We start from the raw sequence: 23,265 nt of genomic DNA on the forward strand, positions 1-23,265 counted from the left end.
AGCTTTTCGTTGTGGTGGCCATTTTGCCAGGCCCACATTTTTAGACCTGCTTGCCAGACAGCTTGCAAGTCAGTCAGAAGGTCACACCAAGCAAACAAGGGTACACACCACACATTCGTTTAGTGTCAAAACGCATTGGGTTCAATGGCAGCTGGGATTTGCTAAAATCACTTCCCACGGACTTCTGCCCCCTTTTAGTTTTTGTTTTTTTTGCTACGCACATAAATTGCAGGCTAACTGTACTTGTGTAATCTCACAGAGCAACATTAGTGAGAGTTTTGTAATTTTTGATGTTAATTTCAGAAGAGGCCTTCCAGTAAGGAGGGCTTCCAGTAAGTAGGGAGTAGAGCTTTAGGCCTTGCAGAATTTGCTGGTCCTTCCCATCACTATTCTCTGCAACTCCACCTTTAATCTCAGCTTTTAAAGCCTTTCCTTTCAAAATGTGTCAGACATAGTAGGTATCCTATGGCCACTAAATAATTTCTCATTTCTGAAAATGTAATTTGAAAAAATCAAATTCTTTTATAAGCTACTGGAAATGATATGATTATCTCATGAATCTGGCTTCCTAGACAGATTTGTGTTGATTAGCTGAGGTGAAGTATCTCAAATACTTGGTGTAGCTATTGATGTTGTTTTAATATGCTTTGTGTCTTAATAATATCATTACAATAAAATAATGGGAAAATAATATTCAAAGCAGCCTGTTGAAAGGAAACTGTAATCAAATCATGCATATTAACTATTCCATTGTCTCCTGAGGCAGATGGATGCCAACCTCCTAACAAATTAAGACATGTGCTTTATTGTGTACAGCAAGTCCATATTAAATTGTTATAATTTTGATAAAGCATACTTGTTTCAGGTTCACCAGAAAGGAGTTGGATGCATCCGACAAAGTTATCTCACAGACCTCCCTAACTGCTCCCAGGTTAGAGGGCTTAGGAGTCTTTTGTTGCTCCTATCACCTTGCCAACAAAGGTTCGTATAGTTAAAGCTATGGTTTTCCCAGTAGTGATGTATGGAAGTGAGAGCTGGACCATAAAGAAGGCTGATCGCCGAAGAATTGATGCTTTTGAACTATGGTGCTGGAGGAGACTCTTGAGAGTCCCATGGACTGCAAGAAGATCAAACCTCTCCATTCTGAAGGAAATCAGCCCTGAGTGCTCACTGGAAGGACAGATTGTGAAGCTGAGGCTCCAGTACTTTGGACACCTCATAAGAAGAGAAGACTCCCTGGAGAAGACCCTGATGTTGGGAAAGATGGAGGGCACAAGGAGAAGGGGGCGACAGAGGACAAGATGGTTGGATAGTGTTTTACCAGCATGAGTCTGACCAAACTGCGGGAGGCAGTGGAGGACAGGAGTGCCTGGCGTGCTCTGGTCCATGGGGTCACGAAGAGTCGGACACGACTAAACAACTAAACAACAACAACAACAAATGCTTTCTGAGTCTCGCTTTATTTTCAGTCCTGCGTCCAATTCAGTCTTCAGTTCTAAGGAACTTTTTGCTGGGAAGTCAAGCAGAGGAGGCTACTGGGGCAAAATTCCAAGGGGAAAGGAATTGGGAAGGGTAGGGAAGGGAAGGCAAGTGAGTGAGGGAATGGGCAGGCAAGGGAGGAGGAGGAGGCAAGGCAGAAGAGGAAGCTGCTGTCCCGTTGCACCTCTACACGGCAGGCTTGTCATAACTGCTGTGTAAAGTGGCGGAAGCAGCAGGGCAGTATCTTGCTGTCTTCCGGGCGCTTGGTGAGTAGACTAGTAAGCCTATTCACCAAAGCCACGCAGAGAGGGGCAGCAACTGGAAGAGGAAGAGAACTTGCTGCCACCTCCCCTTTGCATAGCAGCGAAAGTGCCCCCGTCATGTAAAGCAGCAGTAGGGCGACAGCTTCCTCTTCCCCTTCAGTGCTGCTTCTCTCAGGAGCCACCCGAGGCAGCTGCAAATGATGTAAGACGAAGCATCGCTCAATAGTGGATTACCTTTCCCTAAAACCAGCTTCTTCATCTGCTAGAATGTTCTCTTGCTCCAACCAATCCAAGAATTTCCTGTGTAAATGTCTTGCATAGAGCTTGCTGGTGGTATTAAGTAGACTGATTGGTCTATAATTAGCCGTTCTTTGACCCTTTTTTAAAAATGGGAACTATGACTGCCAGCCCTCAATCCGAGGGTGCTCGTCTATGTCAATCAATGCAAGTAAAGAGAGAGGCCAGCATAGCAGCCCAGAAGTCCAGATTGTTTCTAATAGCTTCTGGTGGGATTAAGTCTTCCCCTGGGGCCTTAGTTGTGGCTACAAGCCTATTTTGATTTTGGACACAGATATGGGCGGCCATGTTGGAAGATGGTCTATAAGGTGGCCAGGATCTTCTTTCTCAGAGTTAGTAGCTGAATATAATTCATGGAAATACATTTCCCAGTTGGCTGAAGTAATGAGAAATTCCTCCCGCTTTGGACTGCTGTCTTGTATCCCCGAGACTAAGTGCCAAAAGCTGGGATAAGACATCATTTTGTTCTTCCTGGTTTCTTTCTTTTTATATTCCAGTGGCTTTTTTATACTGCCTCTTTTTGAGTAGAAGCTCAGAAGCAGCTGCTACTGATGTGCTAGTTAGATAAGACGGGTAGGTAGCAGTAAAGGTTGGTGGTTTTTTGTTTTTTGGTTTGCTGTTACACAGTCTTTATCAAAACATGGTTTGGCGTAGATCTCGTTTAGTCTTGATTCAGTACTGCCATTATTAGATAGAATCTGAAGTAGCTCCTGGGTAAGTTTGTTGTAGTTCTCTAGGAGTACATCCGGCATTTCAGCTTACACCGCAAATCGAAGATATTGACAGCAATAGGATGGCAATAAATCAGTTACTGACTGGTTTTTCTGTGCATTTCATTTAGTTCTACAATAGGTTCTGCCTTCTGGTGCTATATCAATTTGATGATGAGCCTCAGCATGGAGTTCTTGGGAAAAGTTATTTAACTGCAGTGAGATTGGAAAGTGGTCACTATCAAACCTTGGGGGAAATTCCAGAACCTTAGCATGTGCAAGGGCATGGGGAGGCAGGGGTACAGTGCAGCCCTGCTTGGCTCCAGTAACCAGGGCCAAGCTGGCATGCGGGCTCCGTGAACCCTCCATGCTCTGTGTATGTGCACCTGGCAGTGTGGGCTGGAGTGATGGGTTCATTTAACTTGGTTCGATTTGGGTCTGAGTAATACTACATCTTAAAAAGCAGAGAAATCACCTTGTCAACAAAGGTCCGTATAGTTAAAGCTATGGTTTTCCCAGTAGTGATGTATGGAAGTGAGAGCTGGACCATAAAGAAGGCTGATCGCCGAAGAATTGATGCTTTTGAATTCTGGTGCTGGAGGAGACTCTTGAGAGTTCCATGGATGCAAGAAGATCAAACCTCTCCATTCTGAAGGAAATCAGCCCTGAGTGCTCACTGGAAGGACAGATCCTGAAGCTGAGGCTCCAATACTTAGACCACCTCATGTGAAGAGAAGACTCCCTGGAAAAGACCGTGATGTTGGGAAAGATTGAGAGCACTATGAACTGCGGGAGGCAGTGGAAGACAGGAGTGCCTGGCGTGCTCTGGTCCATGGGGTCACGAAGAGTCAGACATGACTAAACAACAACAAAAACTACATAGGATTACTCAGCGTTTCTCATTTTCCTCTTGGGTGGCCAAATGCATGTGAAGGTAGGTCCTGAACAGCATTAGAAATACCCCAGGCAATATGAACCACTGCTTTCTCCTTTCCTATACAGTAATGCACTTGTCCCGCCTCTATCATATTTTATAGGCAGAAATTCAACAGGTTAAGCCTCTTCTGACATCGAAATACAATTATGGGGAAACCTTTTCCATGGAATGGTGAGGTGTAGAGGCCTATTGATATTAAGTGCGCTCATCAGCACAGGGAAGCCCACCATGCCCCCTGTATTCTAGGGAGCTGTGCGCTATGAAAAAGTCTGGACAAAGTATATCAGCCCAAGGGCCTTTCCAAAGCACACCTATTAGAGAGAATCTTAGCCTTTGGCTTCCATCTAGTGGCTGTGTGCAGTAACAACCACTAGGAAATCAGGCTTATTTCTGCCCTTGTGAATGCATCTACCAAAATGTTGGTTTTTTATGGGCAGAAAGCCGAGACGTACGTGTTTCGGGTTCTGTTTGAGTCAGCGGGCTGCAGCGGGCCTTTAGGAGGCTGTGATGGGCCCTGGCAGGCCTACCCGCAGGTAGGGCGGATCTCATAGAGTCTACCTGCAACCACTGTGGGGCCTTCAGGAGGCTGTGGCAGGCCCTAGCGGGCCTACTTGCAGCCGGAGCAGCCCTTCTCTGCCAAGCGGTGGCAAGAGCCCACAGGGTCCCAGGCACCCACACAGGGTCTGTGTCTCTTTGGAGAACGGAAGACAGGGTGGGCTTCTCTTGTATTGTTAATGTCCCTCAATTGTTCTTTAGACAGCCATAGCTCAGCCAGGTTGTTTTGCATAAGCTAGCCCAGGAATTCCTTTACAATTTGCATTCTCCCTTCATATCACAAATAACCAAAATCCTAGCATTTATTAATTTCTATGGTTTAGGGGGCCCCCTCACTAAATCTATAACATTATCAAGCTGCTGAAATGCTGTTTCCATTCTAAATTGAGTTATTTGTGCCCTTTAACAGCTGTGCAGCTTTCAAGAAATTAAGCAAAGGGAGCCTTTTTGAACATAGGAATACAATTAAGGGGGACAGTTTCACATGCTGATACTGTCATTTCCACCCTTATTAGTTTAAGTTGTACAGAAGCCAACAACTGCAATGTGTGTGTTCGGTTTTGTTTGTGTCTCTTCTTCAAGGCTAAGAAAACAAGGTGAATCTCTTCTGAAATCTTAAGAAGTCCGTGAGGTGCGCTGTGCATAGGGCGGGGACATGGGTGTAGCCAGGATTTATTGGGGGGGGGGGCTGCAGATTTTGGGACAGATGCATATTGTGACGCAATTGGTCAGTCAGTTAAGTATTTTTATTTATTTACCGTACTTGATTGGGGGGCATCTGCCCCCTGTCTATGCCCATGCATGAGGATTTGATGTGGTAAAATCCAGTTTCAAAATCCTTTGAAGCTTTGCTCATCCTGGTATGCCCCACGGAGAGCCTCAAGGTCCATAAATAACAACACCCTAGTGGTCCTGGGCCCTAAAGAAGTTAGATTGGCTTCAACCAGAGCCAGGGCCTTTTCAACTCTGGCTCCGGCCTGGTGGAACGCTCTGCCTCATGAGACCAGGGCCCTGTGGGATCTGATTTCTTTCCGCAGGGTCTGTAAGACAGAGTTGTTCCACCTGGCCTTTGGCTTGGAGCCAATTTGATTCCCTCCCTCCCTCTCTTTCTTTTTTCTTTTCCTTCTCCTCCTGCGATGAGGCTACATTTTAATATTTTAATGTTCCATTATTTTAATGTTGTATTTTATTTTTGTTTTTAAGTTGTAATCATTCAACTTGTTTTTATTATTGCTTGTAAGCCGCTCTGAGCTGCCTTCAAATGTCTTCAAAAGGGTGTATAGTTACTTATCTCCTTGGCTCAGGGGTCAGATAATACAGTCAGAATAACTGTAATACTATACAAATTATAATAATAAGGAGATTTCCTGCCCACTCTTCACCATGAGATTCCATGGTTGAGTAGGAACAATGTTAAAATACAGTATAAAACCAGATAAAACCAAATGAGTAATAGTGCAATGCTATGCATGTATAGGGGACGCAGGTGGCGCTGTGGTTTAAACCACTGTGCCGCTTGGACTTGCCAATCAGAAGGTCGGCGGTTCGAGGCCCCGCGACCGGGTTAGCTCCCGTTGTTTGGTCCCAGCTCCTGCCAACCTAGCAGTTCGAAAGCACGCAGTGCAAGTAGATAAACAGTTACCGCTCCCGCGGAAAGATAAACGGCGTTTCCGTGCACTGCTCTGGTTTCGGTGTTCCATTGCACCAGAAGCGGCTTAGTCATGCTGGCCACATGACCCGGAAACTGTCTGCGGACAAACACCAGCTCTCTCGGCCTGTAAAGCAAGATGAGCGCCGCAACCCCAGAGTCGTTCTTGACTGGACTTAACTGTCAGGGGTACCTTTACCTTTATGCATGTATACTCTGAAGAGAACCTCCCTGTGTTCAGGAGGGCTTACTCACTAGTGTTCTTAGGTTTGCAGTCTGTGGTCTATGACCTGGGAGAATCTTTGCTCAGCCATGATTCTCCCTGGGTGACTTTGGGTCAGTTACCATCTCTCAGCCTAACCTACTTCACAGGCTTGTTGCGAGGATAAAATGGGGACAACCATATGCACTGCTTTGAGCTCCCTGGAGGAAAAGTTGGTCTAAAAATGTAATAAATAAAATAAAGTGTAACAAAAGTTCTGCTTCTGTATATAATATGCCAAACTTAAAGAACTGAGGCAGTGTAGGGTACCAGTGTAGGGACGCGGGTGGCGCTGTGGGTAAAACCTCAGCGCCTAGGACTTGCCGATCGCATGGTCAGCGGTTCGAATCCCCGTGGCGGGGTGAGCTCCCGTTGCTCGGTCCCAGCGCCTGCCAACCTAGCAGTTTGAAAGCACCCCCGGGTGCAAGTAGATAAATAGGGACTGCTTACTAGCGGGAAGGTAAACGGCATTTCCGTGTGCTGCTCTGGTGCCGGTTCGCCGGAGCAGCTTCGTCACGCTGGCCACGTGACCCGGAAGTGTCTGCGGACAGCGCTGGCTCCCGGCCTCTAGAGTGAGATGAGCGCACAACCCTAGAGTCTGTCAAGCCTGGCCCGTACGGGCAGGGGTACCTTTACCTTTACCTTAGGGTACCAGCACCCAGCTTAAGTGATTCTCTGCAATGTCATGTTGTGCTTTCCTATTCTTTCTTTAAGTATGGCAATCGTAGCAAAAAGAAATACAGTATGACGATCCAAGCAGTATAGCAATCAAAGGAAAGGAGCAAAACTTTTATAAGATGTTGTAAAATACTATAGAAGTGTCTGGAAACTTCTGTTTCAGTGTATCTGAAGAAGTGTGCATGCACACGAAAGCTCATACCAAGAACTGACTTAGTTGGTCTTTAAGGTGCTACTGGAAGGAATTTGTTTTGTTTTGACTATGGCAGACCAACACGGCTACCTATCTGTAACCGTAAAATACTATGTTAATGTTTAAATGAAAAGAAAGAAAGAGGTAATTTGACTAAGTAAATTTTATGTGAAATTGGTTTTGGAAAACTGCTACCATGGAGTATATGGAAACTCAGCTAGGGGGATTTGAGGAAGTCACTTAACAGTGTTAACAAAAGTGGAATCATTATAGCAAGGATAAATGCTTGTTTGTTTGTTTTTGATGTCTTTTTTGTTATAAAATGGAAAATTAATAAAAAAAAAAATTGGGGGGGGGCAAAACAACAACAACAACAATGGAAAGCCGCCACTGACCCTGGCGAGACCGCAGCGCCCTTTGACCGCCTGACGGCAAAAGCGTTGGACTTTGAACTGCATACCGGAAAGGCGTCGAGAAGAGCGCGTCGGGCGGAGGCCCTAACCGCCGCCGGAAGTGACGCGAGAAAGAGGATGTGGCGGTTCTGACCGTGGCGGCGGCGGCGGCGGCAGCAGCAGCAGCATCGGACGCCGGGCGAAGAACCTGGGGACGTTTCTGTCGCGCTGCATGCCGGGAGACCCTGGACTAAGTGGGAGTTGGGCTGGACCAAGGCGCTTCTTGTCGGCGGGGGGGGGGGCGGGGAGTGCATCTCTGGAGTGAAGGAGGCGGGGGGAGTTCCAGATGGGTTCGCCCTGATGGCGGGAGGCCCCGAGTAACCCTCCGAGCCGCGTCTGGCCTGGCCATGCCCGGCCCAGGAGGCCTGAGGTAAGAAATGCCGCCGCCGCCGCCGCCGCTGCTTCCGCCGTCTCTGCTCTCGGGTCACGCCGGGGCTCGGCAGCCGGAAAGGCAAGGCGGAGCCTCCCAGCCCGGCGGCGTCCGCCGACCACCCCGCACTTTCTGAGGGCGGGGAAGCGGCCTCTTTCCTCCTCGCTTCTCTGGTCTTTTCTTAACCCCCCCCCCTTATTTACCAGGCAGGCGTCTCCATGGAAACGGGGCCCCTCCCGTCCTACGAAAGGCGGGCCCCTGGGTCTCCCCTTAAAATGAAGGGGCCGCTCTGCGGGGCGGGGAGAACTCTGTAACTTCTCGCCCTCGGGGGGGGGGGATCGTGTCCTATTGACCGTGTGGCTTTGGGGAAAAGACGGGAGGAGGCGGCGGGGCTGTGTGGGCTAAGAAAGTAGGAGGTAAGGTGTTTAAAACACTTATTTACGCACACTTATTTACGCACACTTATTTACACACACAGACACACCCGCTCTTCAAAGTTAAAAATGTGAGAGAAGGTGGTGGGAGAAAGAGGAGGTAAAATAACGAAACACTTTCCTTTTCCCCTCAGTGAGGGACCATTTCTCTCCCCCTCTTCAGAGTTAGGGGAAAGAAACCACAAGGATATTGTTGGCACTCTTGAGCCTCCTAGTTCAAATCACTTTCGTTGTGTATTAGCCCCGTTTTATGTTGTGACTTGAAGAACTTCATTTCAGTATGGTGCTGCCTATTGGCTTTTGTGATAATGAGCCCTGAAGAGCATAATAAAACTGTAATGACTCTGGGTGTTCCAGTTTTCAGGGTAGTATTGTTTTTAAAGTACAACAACTGTTAGGTTCGAATGGCTTTTATATCTTACTGCAGTCCATTAAGTGACATTTATATCTTACACCAGTTCATTGTTCCTTAAGATTTTGATTTAAGTTTCTACGTGGGCTAAAACATGACATTTTAATATTTCTCGCCACTGTAAACAAAGGGAAATAGTTTGTGTCTCTTGGTAGAGAACAACATGGCTGTCTAACGATCAAATTTCCTGTGAAGTACACTTTACAATTTTGTTGACAACAATAATTCATTGTTGGGGTTTTGAAAAGCTGGTCTAGGTTCTTCTTTTCTCACCATCTTGAGGTTTTTTTAACATGCTACTTCTATCTATCACACACACACAGAGAGAGAGAGAGAGAGAGAGAGAAAAAAACACACAAATATTTAGTTACTGTGGCAGAAAGAATTCACATATGAACTTGATGTAAGAGATTAGGCATTATTTGTACTGTATTGTTTGTTCTAAAACCTTAATTTGTGACCAAAGTTGGAGTATGGGGAATGTAATAAATATTGCCATAGTGTAGGTGTAACAACCAAATTATGACTATTTTAATATGACAAAACTAATCTCTAATTTAGAGGCTTGTGAAAGTGAAATGGATGCTTCCAGGTGAACAATAGAAAAGTTCCAGCATGAATAATGTGTAAGAAGGCTTTAATATTTAAAATAGGTAAGGACACTCCAGAGCACATGGTATGCCATTGGGCTGTGAGGCTGACATAACACTAATGTGACTTTGTCCTAGGTGGCTTGTTTTCTTTAATGTAATGCCTATTGCTATTTGTTTATATAAACAGCTACTTAATAGTGTGTTTAAGACAGTATTCACTGTCATAATACTGCAGGGTTTTTGTTTAAAAGAGAAAGGAGAAGCTTTTGAACACACACAACCTCTCTTATTAGGATTAATTTCCACAAATGTTTTTATTTTAGAGATTTTTATTTTAAATGCTTTTCAGGGCAAGGGTTCTTTCAAGATAGCTCACAGTCCATATAATAGAATACAGCAGAATAATTTTATCAATATAAGCATTGAAACCACTTTTGAAGAACAACATAGAATAAAAATAGATACAGTGAGACTCAAGATAAATATTCCCCATAATTGTTTCACATTACCTGAGATAGTGCTTACAATTTGTTCTTGGATACTTCTCTGATGGCTCAAGTGGCATTTTTAATTTCTTGTGCTTAAGTAAATATTAAGCATTTGCAGTTAAGCACATGCCCATATGATGTGAAACTCAGTTTTCCAAGAAGAAAGTTTCGACATGGGACCATTTGGCCCTTATGGCTTGGCCCTCCATCCAGACATAGTGGACTGCTGCACTCTGGACTACACTGGTTCTTTATTCAAAAGGTAGTGAACACTGTGCACTGTTTTCATTTCCCAGTGCCAAACAGGCATTGGAAAGGGAACGTTAAGGGAGAAAGTCTACAAAATTCTAAGCTATTTCCTTCTCTTTCGTGCTATAGGGCAGAGATAGGTTGAATTTAGTTTTTCCATTCCAGCATTCTGATATTACAAAGAGCCCTTCTAGAGCAGGCCAACAAGTGCATCAGCTATAGCATCCTGTTACCATAGTGCCCAATCAGGTGCCTGTGGGACGAGCAGGATGTGAGCATAAAAGCACTGTCCCAACTTGTGATTCCCATCATCTAGTCCTGAATGGCACACTGCCTCTGACAGTGGAGATAAATCATAGTCATCCTTATAGTATTGATGGCCTTGTTATCCATAAATGTGTCTAATCACCTTTTAAAGCCATCCAAGTTGGGAGCCATAACATCTTGGTGGAGTGAATTTCGTAGTTTCATTATGTGATAGTGAGGGGAAGTTCCATTGTACAGCCCTGTGGAGTACTTGTGCCTGTGGAGCAGTTTAGTTGGGTACTAGGCCTGGGCGATATATCGACATCTCGCCCAGGACTGGTGTGAGGGGCAGACCGTAATGACAGCTTCACTCAGCTGTCAACTGTTGAGCAGGTCGCGCACAGTAACAGAAGCATCTGCGGTTGAAAACTGATAGTTTTTATTGAAAGATAGACGGATTATGTACAAAAACAGAATTCTTTCACTTTGTTCTACCCACCACCTTGCTGTTCTCTCACTGCAGATTGCTATTACTTCAGAGTGCAACTGCCTGCTCCAAACTGAAAGCAAATTGCCTTTATCTCAACTCAACTCCAATGTCCTTGAACCTAGACATAACAATAGGTGTATTAGCCCTGAGCCAAGTACTACCGATTAACTGTTGCTGAAGGTACGGTATATTGCTGGTGAAGCCATCGCAGCTCCTGAGTCCATCTGCCTCCAGTGCCCAGTGCACTGAGGGAAAAACAAGCTGTAGACGGGCGCTGCAGACAGAGGGACTCAGGAGAGGCAGCGGTTTCACCAGTGATGTACTGCTGAATGAAACCGCCATCGCGGTCTGCCCTCATATTGGCAGAGGGAGAAACAAGCTGCATCTGCGAGACACCGATACAGCTTCTTCCTCAGTTTCTTTAAACTGCTTGGCTGAGGAGCATGCTGCTGCCCTTGCCTCAGCCAAGCACTTTTATGGAGACCCCAAACCACCACTGGCTCGCACGAGCCAGCGGTGTGTTGGGGGCTTCGTTAAAGTGCCTCCCCCTGGCCCTGCACCTGCTTATGTGCAAGCAGGAGCAGGAGCATGGCTGCTCAACTGAAGAGGTGTGGGTTCTGTCACTGTTTTCCACTGCTGCTACCCACTCTCCAGTGGAGAAGTTTAAAGTAACTGCAGGTGAGTAGCAGACTGGTGAGAGCTGAGGCAGTTTTTCCCTGCACCTCCCAGGCTGGAGCCAGTGCAGCTTGTTCAGTATCATGGTTTATCATTTTTTGGCTGATGATAAATCACGATGTTGAAAATCTAACGTCGCCCAGCCCTATTGGATACTGCCCGATACTTTTGTATAGGTTGCTGCCCAATATTTTTGTATATGGTACACTGATTTCTATTCCTTGCAAATAAAATGTGCTTTGTACAAAAATATAAGGGTTTTGTTTTTCTCTTTTTTTCAGCTACACTTACAGTCCGATATTTTTCTATATTGCAGGACAGCGTTGCCTATTAGGATCATTTGCTCACATTCATTGGTAGAAGTTTTCTTCTACAGCAGTTACTTGGGGGGAATAGTTATCATAAAAGCAAAATTGGCTATTGATTCCTGCCAGTTGCATATTGCCATGGGCTCTGCCTGGATGGGGTTTGTGTGGCTATAATTCCACAAGATGTTCCACTTTAAAATGGAGCATTGTTGAACTGAAGCAGACAACCACTAAAGAAATGTAATATCCTGTGTTCATGTTTCCATTACAAGTGACTGGAGGACAGTGGTAATGATTTCAACACTTCGAGTTTATACAGTGATGGTTTAGATAGAATCTAGTGATACATTATAGATGAGGTAAGCTTATGCTGGCTAGGCTAAGAACAGCATGACTTGTTTCTTTGTATGTGTATATTACTCATAAATCTAAAACTTAGTAAATTGAGAAGTAAATTTTAAGCCTTGATGTCTTTCTAAGAAAACTGTTTTAACCCATCAACATGAAGTACCGTATTTACTAACGTGCGCCTTTTTTGTCGAATTATGTTGCGAAAATTAGCTATTGGGAGGACCAGGCTCAAATTTCTCGCCTCTCAATCCCTCAGCAAACCTTGCTTCTCCCCCATCTCTATTCCCCATCCACTCTCTCCCCTGAGGACTGGTGAGAATTGTTGTTGTTGGAAAATACCAAAGTGAACTGCCCTGAGACCTCTGGGAATAATAATAATAATAATAATAATAATAATAGGATTTTGTCTCATGGGTAGTGTAAGGATAAGCAGTTCTGTGGACTGTGATTTTGAGTGTGAGTTCCAGCAAAAGTTTGTACACACTAGAACCCCTTCAATCTATTTCTGATGCCAAGATGCTTCTGCTTTAAAGCTGTTTAGGGCACAGAAATTCTACTGTATAGGAAGTAGCTGCAAGAACTCATATGCATACCTGTCTGTGATTGAGGTGTATTTGCATGGATACATTTGATAAGTATTGCAGTTTGACCTTGGTTGATTATGTTTCCACTAGAGAGGTAATGCAAGAGAATAAATTATGTAAAGCTCATCTGAAAACTAGTGAATGAAACTTTGCAAAAGATAACTTTAAGAGTATCAGATTTTAGATTAGGTCACTGATAAGACTTGCAATTTTAATATACCTAAACTGAAATAATTAATGGTTAATATTGAGCATACTTCCCTTTTTCTGCACTATCTCACTCTTCAGCTCCTTGTATCCCATCAGTTGCTCTGGAGGGTTGACAGACCTCCATAGCAGATTTAGAAGGGGGGGGGGGCTGACAGTGTTTGAAATTAGCCAGGGGTGTTTTACTACTGGCATGAATCCAGTTGTGAAATTGGAGATTTCTGGGTACCCAGTTGGCAATCACAGTTCAAAAACCTCCGCCTTACTCGATAGTTAATACTATTTCCATTTCCACCGTGTGTGTTTCTCCCTGCATACAGGAACAAGTGAATTATTGTAAGAGCAATATACAGTGGTGCCCAGCAAGACGAATGCCTCGCAAGACGGAAAACCCGCTAGACGAAAGGGTTTTCCGTTTTGGAGGCGCTTCGCAAAACGAATTTCCCTACGGGAAATGTCTTGCGAGTTCCTGCGTTTTTTTTTCTCCCCCCCCCCTTTTTCTAAGCCGCTAATAGGGATGCTTCGCAAGATGAAAAAACCGCTAGACGGAGAGACTCGTGGAACGGATTAATTTCGTCTTGCGAGGCACCACTGTATCTCTATATTTCTATAGTCAAGCAATGTAGTTGAGATCATAGAACATAGAATTGTAATGTTGGAAGGGACCCCAAGAGTTATTTAGTCCTGGCAAATAGACATTCTGATTTGGTGACCACAACCTAGATTCAAGGTGCCATTATGTGCCTAGCTTATATACCTGAGTTTTTAACACAGGGGACTGAAGAGGGGAAGCCCCTTGCACTTGCTCCCATGATCTTGATTGTGGTAGTATTTTATGCAAAAATACTAGGATGAGCACAGCAAAATACTTCTATTTAAGTTTTTATGAAATATTTGTGAAATATAATGTTTATCTGGTATAGGGAAATAAAGCAAATTAATGTTTAAATCAAGAAGTAATATGTATTGCATATGGAAAGCGACTTTTAAATCAAGGATACCTTTGTGTTATATGCCTTTGAGCTGTTCTGAATGGATTTGCACAGTGAAATTTCCTTGCAGTAGCTATTTCCATTTATTATTGAGTGTGAAGAAATGAGAGCTGTTCAGAAGAAAAACATTTTAATACTTTAGAGAGATAAGGATTGTTTCTGGTATTTATGTGCAGTTTTCATGTGAAATGGCTAAATAAATAAATATGCCCGAGCAACAATTTAGAGGTTGAATAGTCAAGGACAAATTCCATTACCTTTCATTAGGAAGAAAAATGTGAAGCTGCCAGAAACCTGGTTTAGTTCAACCCTTAAACCATAGCAACAGCTGCTTCTCCTATTCTAACTTCCCGCCCTTCCCCTAAGTAGAAACATTTAATATATTTTCTTTAAAAACACTGAAGATGTAGTTGTGCTCAAATTTATGTTTCTATAGTTGTCCGAACAGGTTCTCATTGGGTCGTGATTTCAAGCCCCATGTTGGGCAAAAGATCCTTGCTTGGCAGGGGGCTGGACCAGAAGACCCTTGCAGTCTACAAGCCTATGATTCTATGTCTTTGAGAGTGTGAGCGGCTTTCAGAGTGGAAGCTTGCTGCTCATACACTAAGGTTCTGAACCTGGCAGCTCCCAGTACTTTATAAGTAGAAATATAAAAATATAGTAAGCAAATTAAATTTATAACTTGACCTGTTGATTCAAGTGGGTCATATAAGCAGGCTTATATGTGTGCTAGAGGTGTATTCCAATTCTGAACCACACAATTCAAAAATCACTATATGAGGTGTGGAATAGATATAAGAATTTATTAGAATGCAAAACACCATGGTGGCTGTCCCCGTTAGAGGCTACAACTGTAAAAAAGTTAAATATGGGGGAGGGGGAACTGGGCCACTTATGGTGATTTGCTGATTGAAAGAGATAATCAGTGGAAATTAAGACCATATGAGGAAATAAAAAAATTGGTAAATGATTGGTTGCATTATCGTCAAATAAATGAAATGTTTAGAGAGGACGAAAAGAAAAATGGATTTGAATATACAATATCCAGGTTTGAATTAGATTTATTGAGTAATAAAGTAAAAGTATTGTCAAAGATGTATAAGCTACCATATTTTTCGCCCTATAAGGCGCACTGGCCCATGGGACGCACCTCGTTTTTTTGGGGGGGGGGGGAAATGAATTTTAAAAATTTATTTTCTCCCCCCCCCCAAAGCTTCCCCCGACCCCAGCCCCCAGAACAGGCTGCCGCCCCAAGCCTTGCGCGCCCAGCAGGACATCCCGCCGGGCGTGCAAGGCTTGCGGACACCTGCCCAAAGCACGGGGCATCCTCCGGAGGACGCCCTGTGCTTCTGGCTGTAGGCTGCCGCCCCAAGCCTCATGCGCCCAGCGGGACCTCCCGCTGGCGTGCAAGGCTTGCGCACACCTCCCCGAAGCACGGAGCGTCCTCCGGAGGATGCCCCGTGCTGCAGGCTGCCGCCCCAAGCCTCGTGCGCCCAGCAGGACCTCCCGCCGGGCGCACAAGGCTTGCGGATAGCTTCCTGAAGCGTGGAGAGCGAGAGGGGTCAGTGCGCACCGACGTCTCTCGCTCTCCAGGCTTCAGCGAAAGCCTGCATTCGCCCCATAGGGCGAATACCTCCTTCATTTTTGGAGGAGAAAAAGTGCGTCCTATAGGGCGAAAAATACGGTACTTCTGGATTGGCATGTAAAAGATGAAGAGGTTAAATCTGTTATGATTCATTGTGCAAAAGATATTGGTTATAATATACAGTTAGGAGATTGGGTAAGATTATGGAAAGAGGGAATAAATTTTACGGCCTGAGTTCGCTTAAAGAAAATGTAATGAAAATGATGTACACATGGTATATAATGCCAGTAAAATTAGCAAAAATGTATAGAACAAATAATGTTGGAAATGTAAAGAAAAAGAAGGTACCTTTTATCATATGTTTGTAAGAAAGTAAAGGCGTTTTGGGAAATGATATATAATGAACTTTAAAAAATGTTGAAATATACATTTACAAAAAAAGGAAGCCTTTCTATGAGGTATCATAGGAAGAGAAATTTGTAAGCAGGATAAAACATTGTTTTTATATGCAACAACTGCAGTGAGAATACTATTAGCCCAAGGATGGAAGCAAGAAGAATTACCAACCAAAGAAGAGTGGCAGATGAAATTATGAGACTATGCCAAATTGGCAAAATTGACTGGGAAAATTCAGAACCAGCAGGACCAGACTTTCCTGAAAGACTGGAATAAATTTATGTTGTATTTGAAAGACAGCTGTCAACAATTGACATTGTTAGTAGGGTTACAAGAAGTTTTGTAAGGATAAATTATCATTTATTATTAGGTTTGGTTTAATTTTTAAAATAAAAGTAGATTTAATAATAATAAAATACAATTAAATGCAGGATTAGAAAATAAGTTTGAAAACCATTCCCGTGGAGGGGGGAGGGAGTCTCAGGCTTATATAGCCAAATATTTATGGTTTTGCATAATAATGTTGGTGTGTTTGAAAAAATGTAAAAACCAATAAAAATTATTATATAAAAAGAAGTGTATTTCAAAATCCAAGAAGTCTATTATAGTATTGGGATGAGGGTAGGGATGAAGTGGGATGGGAGAAGAATTTCACTTGTGATCATGTTTAGCTCTTGGCTTTTGAAGGCATATGAGTAAACTTGTTTACAAGTAGCTTTCACTTCAAAGACAGGCACTTTTGTTGTTATGAGTAATTGTAATGCTTATTACATAACTCCTGTAAGGAAAACATTTGAACAAGTAGAAAAAGATGTGGGGTTTACTTAAGCTGTGAGTTTGCTTTAGCTCTATTATATAGATGCATCTTTTGCTGACTTAGTATATGAAATTTTCTGCACGTTGAATTATTATTGGATGAAATCATTAATAATAAGAAGCTTTGATTAACATTAATATATTTGGAGCTAGAGAGTCAAGTTAACCATGTTTAAATAGCATAACTCAGTGAATTCCAAGAGAACTCTAGTGTTGCAAAGCATTTCTGAGGAGAACACAAAATTATAACATTCAGGAGTTCTGGGTCATTGTGACTTGCAGAAAGAACTGGGTAGGGTGGTTTGAATTTTAAACAGTTTTTCTTTGTCCTTTGTATACATTTTATTTGTCAAGGGATTGGCTCTAGTATTGAAAGTATATAAAATGCTTTGAAATGAAATGTGGTGCATACTCACTAGAAATCCTTTGTACAGACAACATATTGCACTAATTGTCATAATTGGCAGGAGAAGGGAGAACTCTTGCTCTACATGTTTTCATTATCTGAATGAGGTATACCAATTTTTTTTTACTGCTGTTATAGTAACCTTATTAAGTAAGAAGGACACGGGGAATGAGTTGCTTTTGTTTATACAGTGGTACCTCTAGTTCCGAACGGGGTCCGTTCTGGAGCCCCGTTCGCATCTAGAGGTAAACGTAACTAGCGACGGCACGTCTGCACAAGCGGCGAAACCCAGAAGTTACACGCTCCATATTCAACCCGAGGTATGACTGTATATAGGGCCTAAACCTTTTAGGCTTCATAGTCAAAACTAACACCACAGATCTATTATTGTCAGTGCACACTTCTAAGGAAGGGCTTCAGCTGTGGTATCCTCCAGAAGGTCTGGCTTATTATTAACTTGCAAACACAGTCATTGACAAGAACCTGGGAGAGGAGGATGGAATGTTAGGAAACAGATATGTGAATACTGTAATATAAAAATTAAGTAACTTCTGCTTTAACAGGTTAGGGCAAAACAATATGGCAGCCTTGTTTACTTTCTTACAAAATTCTCATTTTTAACACCATGTACTTCAACATTATTTCTGTACGAGCCATGTGTGCTGCTCCAGCAATAGTAAAAACAATCTGGGCTTCTGTTACATGTATCTTGACTTTTTCCAGCTTCAGCAGGAGCGTGCCTGCCATTATAGGCAAAGCACTACCACCCATGTGTACAAGGAAGGTAGTGGCAATACATTATCTTTGCACAGTAAAGGTTGAACTGAAGCTAATAGTGGATAACACTTTGGAGCTGCTGTAGCTTTAATTTTATCTGTCGTTGCAGGTTGGGCTGAGATACTAGTATACAACAACTTGCAGTACACTTGATTGTTATACCCCTGTTGCAGGATGGAGGGCTGTACTGAGAGATAATAGCTTGTAGTAGTAGTTGTTGTTTAGTCGTGTCCGACTTCGTGACCCCATGGAACAGAGCACGCCAGACACTCCTGTCTTCCACTGCCTCCCACAGTTTGGGCAAACTCATGTTAGCTTCGAGAACATTGTCCAACCATCTCGTCCTCTGTTGTCCCCTTCTCCTTGTGCCCTCAATCTTTCCCAACATCTGGGTCTTTTCCAGGGAGTCTTCTCTTCTCATGAGGTGGCCAAAGTATTGAAGCCTCAGCTTCAGGATCTGTCCTTCCAGTGAGCACTCAGGGCTAATTTCCTTAAGAATGGGTAGGTTTGATCTTCTTGCAGTCCATGGGACTCTCAAGAGTCTCCTCCAGCACCATAATTCAAAAGCATCAATTCCTCGGCGATCAGTAGTAGTCCACTGTAATACTGCTGATCAGATGGTGAGGCTACCAAAAATACCCCTTATCTCTTGGGTTGCAGCAAAGATCTTAAATTGTCCCCTTAGGCTTCCTCCCAGATCAAAACAAGCACTCGGTTATAGTTGTATGCAGAAGCCGCAAGTGCCATTAACTTGCATGCAGAACGGTTGCAATTTTTAGTCTTCAAACATTTGGCACATGAAGTAAGACCCAAGTGTGTATTTTTGGTTAACTTATGTTTCTCCCCAACCCTCTCAGCCACGGATTCAGCACACACCAGGAATATACTGCAACACTTTGACCCACTTGTAGTATCATAAGTCTTTGAATATTATAAATAAAATAACTGAATGAAACCTATTGTAGATAGCTTATCTGTGAATTGATAAATTATGTCCCATGTAGTTAGGGCAAGTCGCATACCAATGGAATTTGTGGTTCATCAATAAGAAATTGGCAGGGGGTTGGACTCGATGGCCCATGTGGTCTCTTCCAACTCTATGATTCTATGAAATTTGGGGCAGAGGCGTGTTCTTTTAATAGCATCTTCAGACTGGATGTTAAGATGAACAATTAAAGTGAAGTGTTTATTGCATATTGTAAAATACAGTAAATTGTTTCCAGGTTTCTCTTATGTTATAGTTGACAGCATTTTGAACTCAGCATGTTGAAGTAATTTCCCCCTTTTTTCTTGTAGGTGCAAAGTAACCTTCATAAAAGACTGAACCATGGAACCAGATATCATCCGAATGTATTCTTCATCACCACCACCACTAGATAATGGAGCAGAGGAGGAGGATGAAGATGAGTTTGGTGATTTTGGTGGGTTTTCCGATGCTGGAAGTACTGGAGCCTTTGACTTTGCATCAGATTACTCCAGTTCAAAGGAAGAACATAAACCTTCATGTAACTCTGATTACTCAGGCAGTGTAGATGGCATTATAGCTTTTACTACTGTTAAAGAGTTTCCTCTTGATAGTAACAAAGAAAAATGTGAGTGTAGAAGTTTGGGTACTTCACTTGATGATATTTATGCAGAAGAAGTTAAGAGAACTGGAAAATTAGAGTCATCATACTCTGAAATTATTAGGACTGATATGAAAGTTCCAAGTCAGGACCACCAAGTAGACAGCTGTAATGGTGAGAAACAGCCATGTCCAGAAGTTCTAACAAATGGGTTTGCAGCACTGGACACGGCAAATTCTCAGGAAGCTGAAGATACAGATGGTATCAGTGACTCAAAGGGATTAAAAATAATTAGCACTAATAGCTCTGAATTAAGTTTGGTGTCTATACCCACCACAGCAGAGGATTTTGCAGACTTTGCCACGTTCTCAAATAAACAAACAAGCCTGGTTGATGAAACAGGAAATAAAATATGCACAAATTCTAGTGAAAAAGAAGTGTTTTGTGTACAGGAAAGCAATATTATAAATGGTGAGGGGGAATCTATGAAGAAAGCAACTTCAGATCGAAGCTGTGAATATGGACAGATTTGCATTTCAAAAATTAATTTAGCGAACAATGAAGACTTCAAGGCTAAAGAGGACTGCACATCACTAGAACACAATGCCTTTATTTCTTCCATACACACAACTGTGAATTCAGTAGGCACAACTGAAAGTATTGGAGGAAGAGAGGAGTGTGACACTGGAAAAAGTAAAGAACATACCTTTTTAAGGACCAATGATAATGCAGATACATTAAGCCTTAATGTAGGTGGAGTTCAAAGTCTTGGCTCTCATCCTACAGAAGAGAACATATGTGATTCTGAAATAGTTAAGAATGGTGAAAATGACATTGAGCATGCGTCATGCAGTGGTTTAAATGAAGATGATTTTGGTGACTTTGGCACAGTCAGCAATGGATCCCTTGCTTTTACTCAAGTTTCTGCCAGCCAAGAACACTTTCAAAACCCTTCTGAAGACATCAGTAAAAGAAGTAATGCATGTGGTGACTTCACAGATAGAAGTGATGTTCATCAGCGATCATCAAAGGGAACTCCTCAATCAAAAGAGATTTCAAACAAGGATGAATGTTGCACAGATGATGCTGGTTCTAGCATGACAGTCCAGCCTCTTGCAGAATTGGAAAATGGAAATGACAGTGAGTTTGGAGACTTTGGCTTAGGGGTAAAAAGGTTTCCAGACTCTGATGAGTTTTCAGCCTTCAGTTCTGCTGGTTGTAACCAAGCTACAGAGTGGAATGCTTTTGAGGCTGAGCAAAAAGAGAGCTGCTTGTGGGCTGCTTTTGAAGATGAGCAGGTGGTGGAACCTCATCCCATAAAAGATGTGTGGCCATCAGATAGGACAGGCACAACTTTTGATGATGAAGATTCAGTGACTCATACACCTAACAGTGTTTCTGTAGCATCTTTGCATGGAACCAGTAGTGGGAAGTTGCAGGACTTGCCGGCTTCAGCTCGGGTAACTACCACACTTTGCTACTGATGCTTATGGTTTGCTTTTACAATTCGCTTTATTATGTAAAATGCACACACTTCATTTCACCTCTTACTTTTGCATTCCAATACTATGCATGTTTATGTGGGCGTTAGTCCTTCCAGCAAAATTCCATTTAAGCTTGAGGCTCTTTGAAATTTCCTCAGCATGCACATGCATTGAGCAGGGGGATGCTGCCCGTTTCCTTTCCAGCTGCAATTCCTCACAGGGCAACAAATGCCTCTTAAGCAGAAAAGCTATTTTCTGCATTAACTCTAGTGAACCCCACAACCTCAGAAGCAGCTCCAGGGGTGGAGCATAAAGTCCAGCAGAAGGAGAGCGGCTGGTGTGGGAAACCTAGCGGGTCCACTTTGAATCATAACTACTATGTTGAGTTGGTTTACTCCCAGATTGCACCACTGCTGTCATTTTCCAAGAACACTTATTTTAGGTATACTTGGGAACACATGTAGCACAGGTGATAAATCTTTGTGGTCCTGTTGTCTGCATTAAATAATTAGAATTTTGGGTGGCAAAGACAGTTTCAGCCCAGTTGGACTTTCTGTGCTGTTGGTTCAGCACACACATACAAAGCTTCTTGCAGTTCCAACTGCTCTGTAACCAGACAATCCTCCTCATTTGATGGAAGAACATTTGATAATTTGTGATTTACTTTTTTGTCATATACAGATAAGGATGCTCTTTCATTTTAAAAACTAGCCAAGTTTTGAAAGCATAGCAGATAGAGGTTATGCAGCTTAAAGTTTAATCAAGCGTCTACATGAGAGCCATTCAAGGTAGAAGCAAGCTATAGAACTGAATCTGAAGAGGAAATTGGATTAAGGTTGTGTTAAACTCAAGAGACATTGTGAATAGGAAACATGCTGGCTACAAGTGCAAAGTTTTCCACGAAAGCTTGGATTTAGGGTCACTTTTCTCTCAGAAACCAGTAGTAGAAGAGGCTTTCTGCTAGCAGGATGCAGATTTTGGATCCAAGCCGTTTTAATGGGAATTTCAATTTTCATGTGTTCCATTAGCATAGTAATATAGGCACCTTTGTACATAATTTATATAGCTGAAAGTCATGTTTCAGAAATGAAAGACTGTTTAAAACCAATTCTGTCACACACACACCCTCATGGTAGCTGCAGAAATCACTGAGGTCTCCTTGCTCACCAGTTGAGTATTTCTGCTGCTATATGTAGCATGAAGGTTTTGATATATAAAGCCTTAAACAGCTCAATACCTAAAGGAGTTCATCTCCCCATATGAGCTAACCCAGATCCTGCAATCATCATCTGAAGCCCTTCTTGGTGTGTTCCCTCCCCAAGAGTTCCAGAGGGTGACAACATGAAAATGGGCCTTTTCTGTAATGACTCCCTATTTGCAGAATGCTCTCCCCCAAGGAGGCTCACCAACTTCTTCATTACATACCCTTAGGCTCCATGTGAAAACATTACTTTTCACCCAGAGCTTTGGCTAATTAAACAATCTTTGGTGTTTAACTGTTGTGGGAGGGCCAGGAGTTACTGTTTTGTTTCTTATTATGCTAAGTTTTTTTAATAAAAATACTGTAAACTGCCCTGTGATCCTTGGATGTAGGATGGTATATAAATTTAATTAATAATAATAAGCAGAAGTTGCTGGCAATGAGTAGAAAGTTTCATCCAGCTGAATATGACTCTGAATGTTGGCAGGGAGCCAACAGATATACATGATATGATTTCAACCAAATCTGTGAATTGGCATTTGAGACCAGATCATATTTCACTACAGCTGGCTGGCCACCTCTTCATATCATTGGTTTTAAATTCCTCCTTGCAAAGGCATCAGAGCAATTTTAAATTAAAACCTCAGTTTTTGATCAATAGTGTTAAAAATACAGTAGGCCTTCTGTTTGGTTATCCTGACAAATAGGTCAATGGATAGTGGATGCATGAAGTCTGAAATGTTTACCATTCAATTAGATTTAAATTAATCCAAATGATGAATGTAATTTATTTTTACTTATTAAAACATCTATATGCTGCTTTCAGAAATATCTGAAGTTGTTTAGATAAGAAAAATGACAATTTGCTAAGCTGACTGGGGTGATGGGGATTATAGTCCAACAACATCTGGGGATCCAAGTTTGAAGACTTCAGTGCAAGAGAGTTACTTACAGTGGTGCCCCGCAAGACGAATGCCTCGCAAGATGAAAAACCCGCTAGACGAAAGGGTTTTCCGTTTTGGAGGCGCTTCGCAAAACGAATTTCCTATGGGCTTGCTTCGCAAGACGAAAATGTCTTGCGAGTTTTTCCGACTTTTTTTTCCTCCCCCCCCCTTTTTCTAAGCTGCTAAGCCGCTTATCTGCTTATCCGCTAAGCCTAAAA

The 23,265-nt window shown here is 42.8% G+C and overlaps 1 protein-coding gene across 4 annotated transcripts in view; it reads left to right on the top strand.

Annotated features, from left to right (window-relative positions):
* Positions 1–7,831: 7,831 nt before the first annotated feature.
* The window catches only part of AFTPH (aftiphilin), a 40,817-nt gene continuing 25,383 nt past the window's right edge, over positions 7,832–23,265 (top strand). The window contains exons 1-2 of one of the 4 annotated variants that reach the window (XM_081855498.1): positions 7,832–7,844; positions 19,150–20,878. In XM_081855498.1, coding sequence (XP_081711624.1) covers positions 19,181–20,878 — 1,698 coding nt within the window. In that variant the 5' untranslated portion in view covers positions 7,832–7,844; positions 19,150–19,180. Of the gene's footprint in view, positions 7,845–9,265; positions 9,344–19,149; positions 20,879–23,265 lie in introns of those variants that run through there. The other 3 variants (XM_081855500.1, XM_081855497.1, XM_081855499.1) reach the window with 3 other exon arrangements.

This window comes from Podarcis erhardii (assembly GCF_964252035.2).
Source record: "Podarcis erhardii genome assembly, chromosome: 3".
Classification (NCBI taxonomy): domain Eukaryota; kingdom Metazoa; phylum Chordata; class Lepidosauria; order Squamata; family Lacertidae; genus Podarcis; species Podarcis erhardii.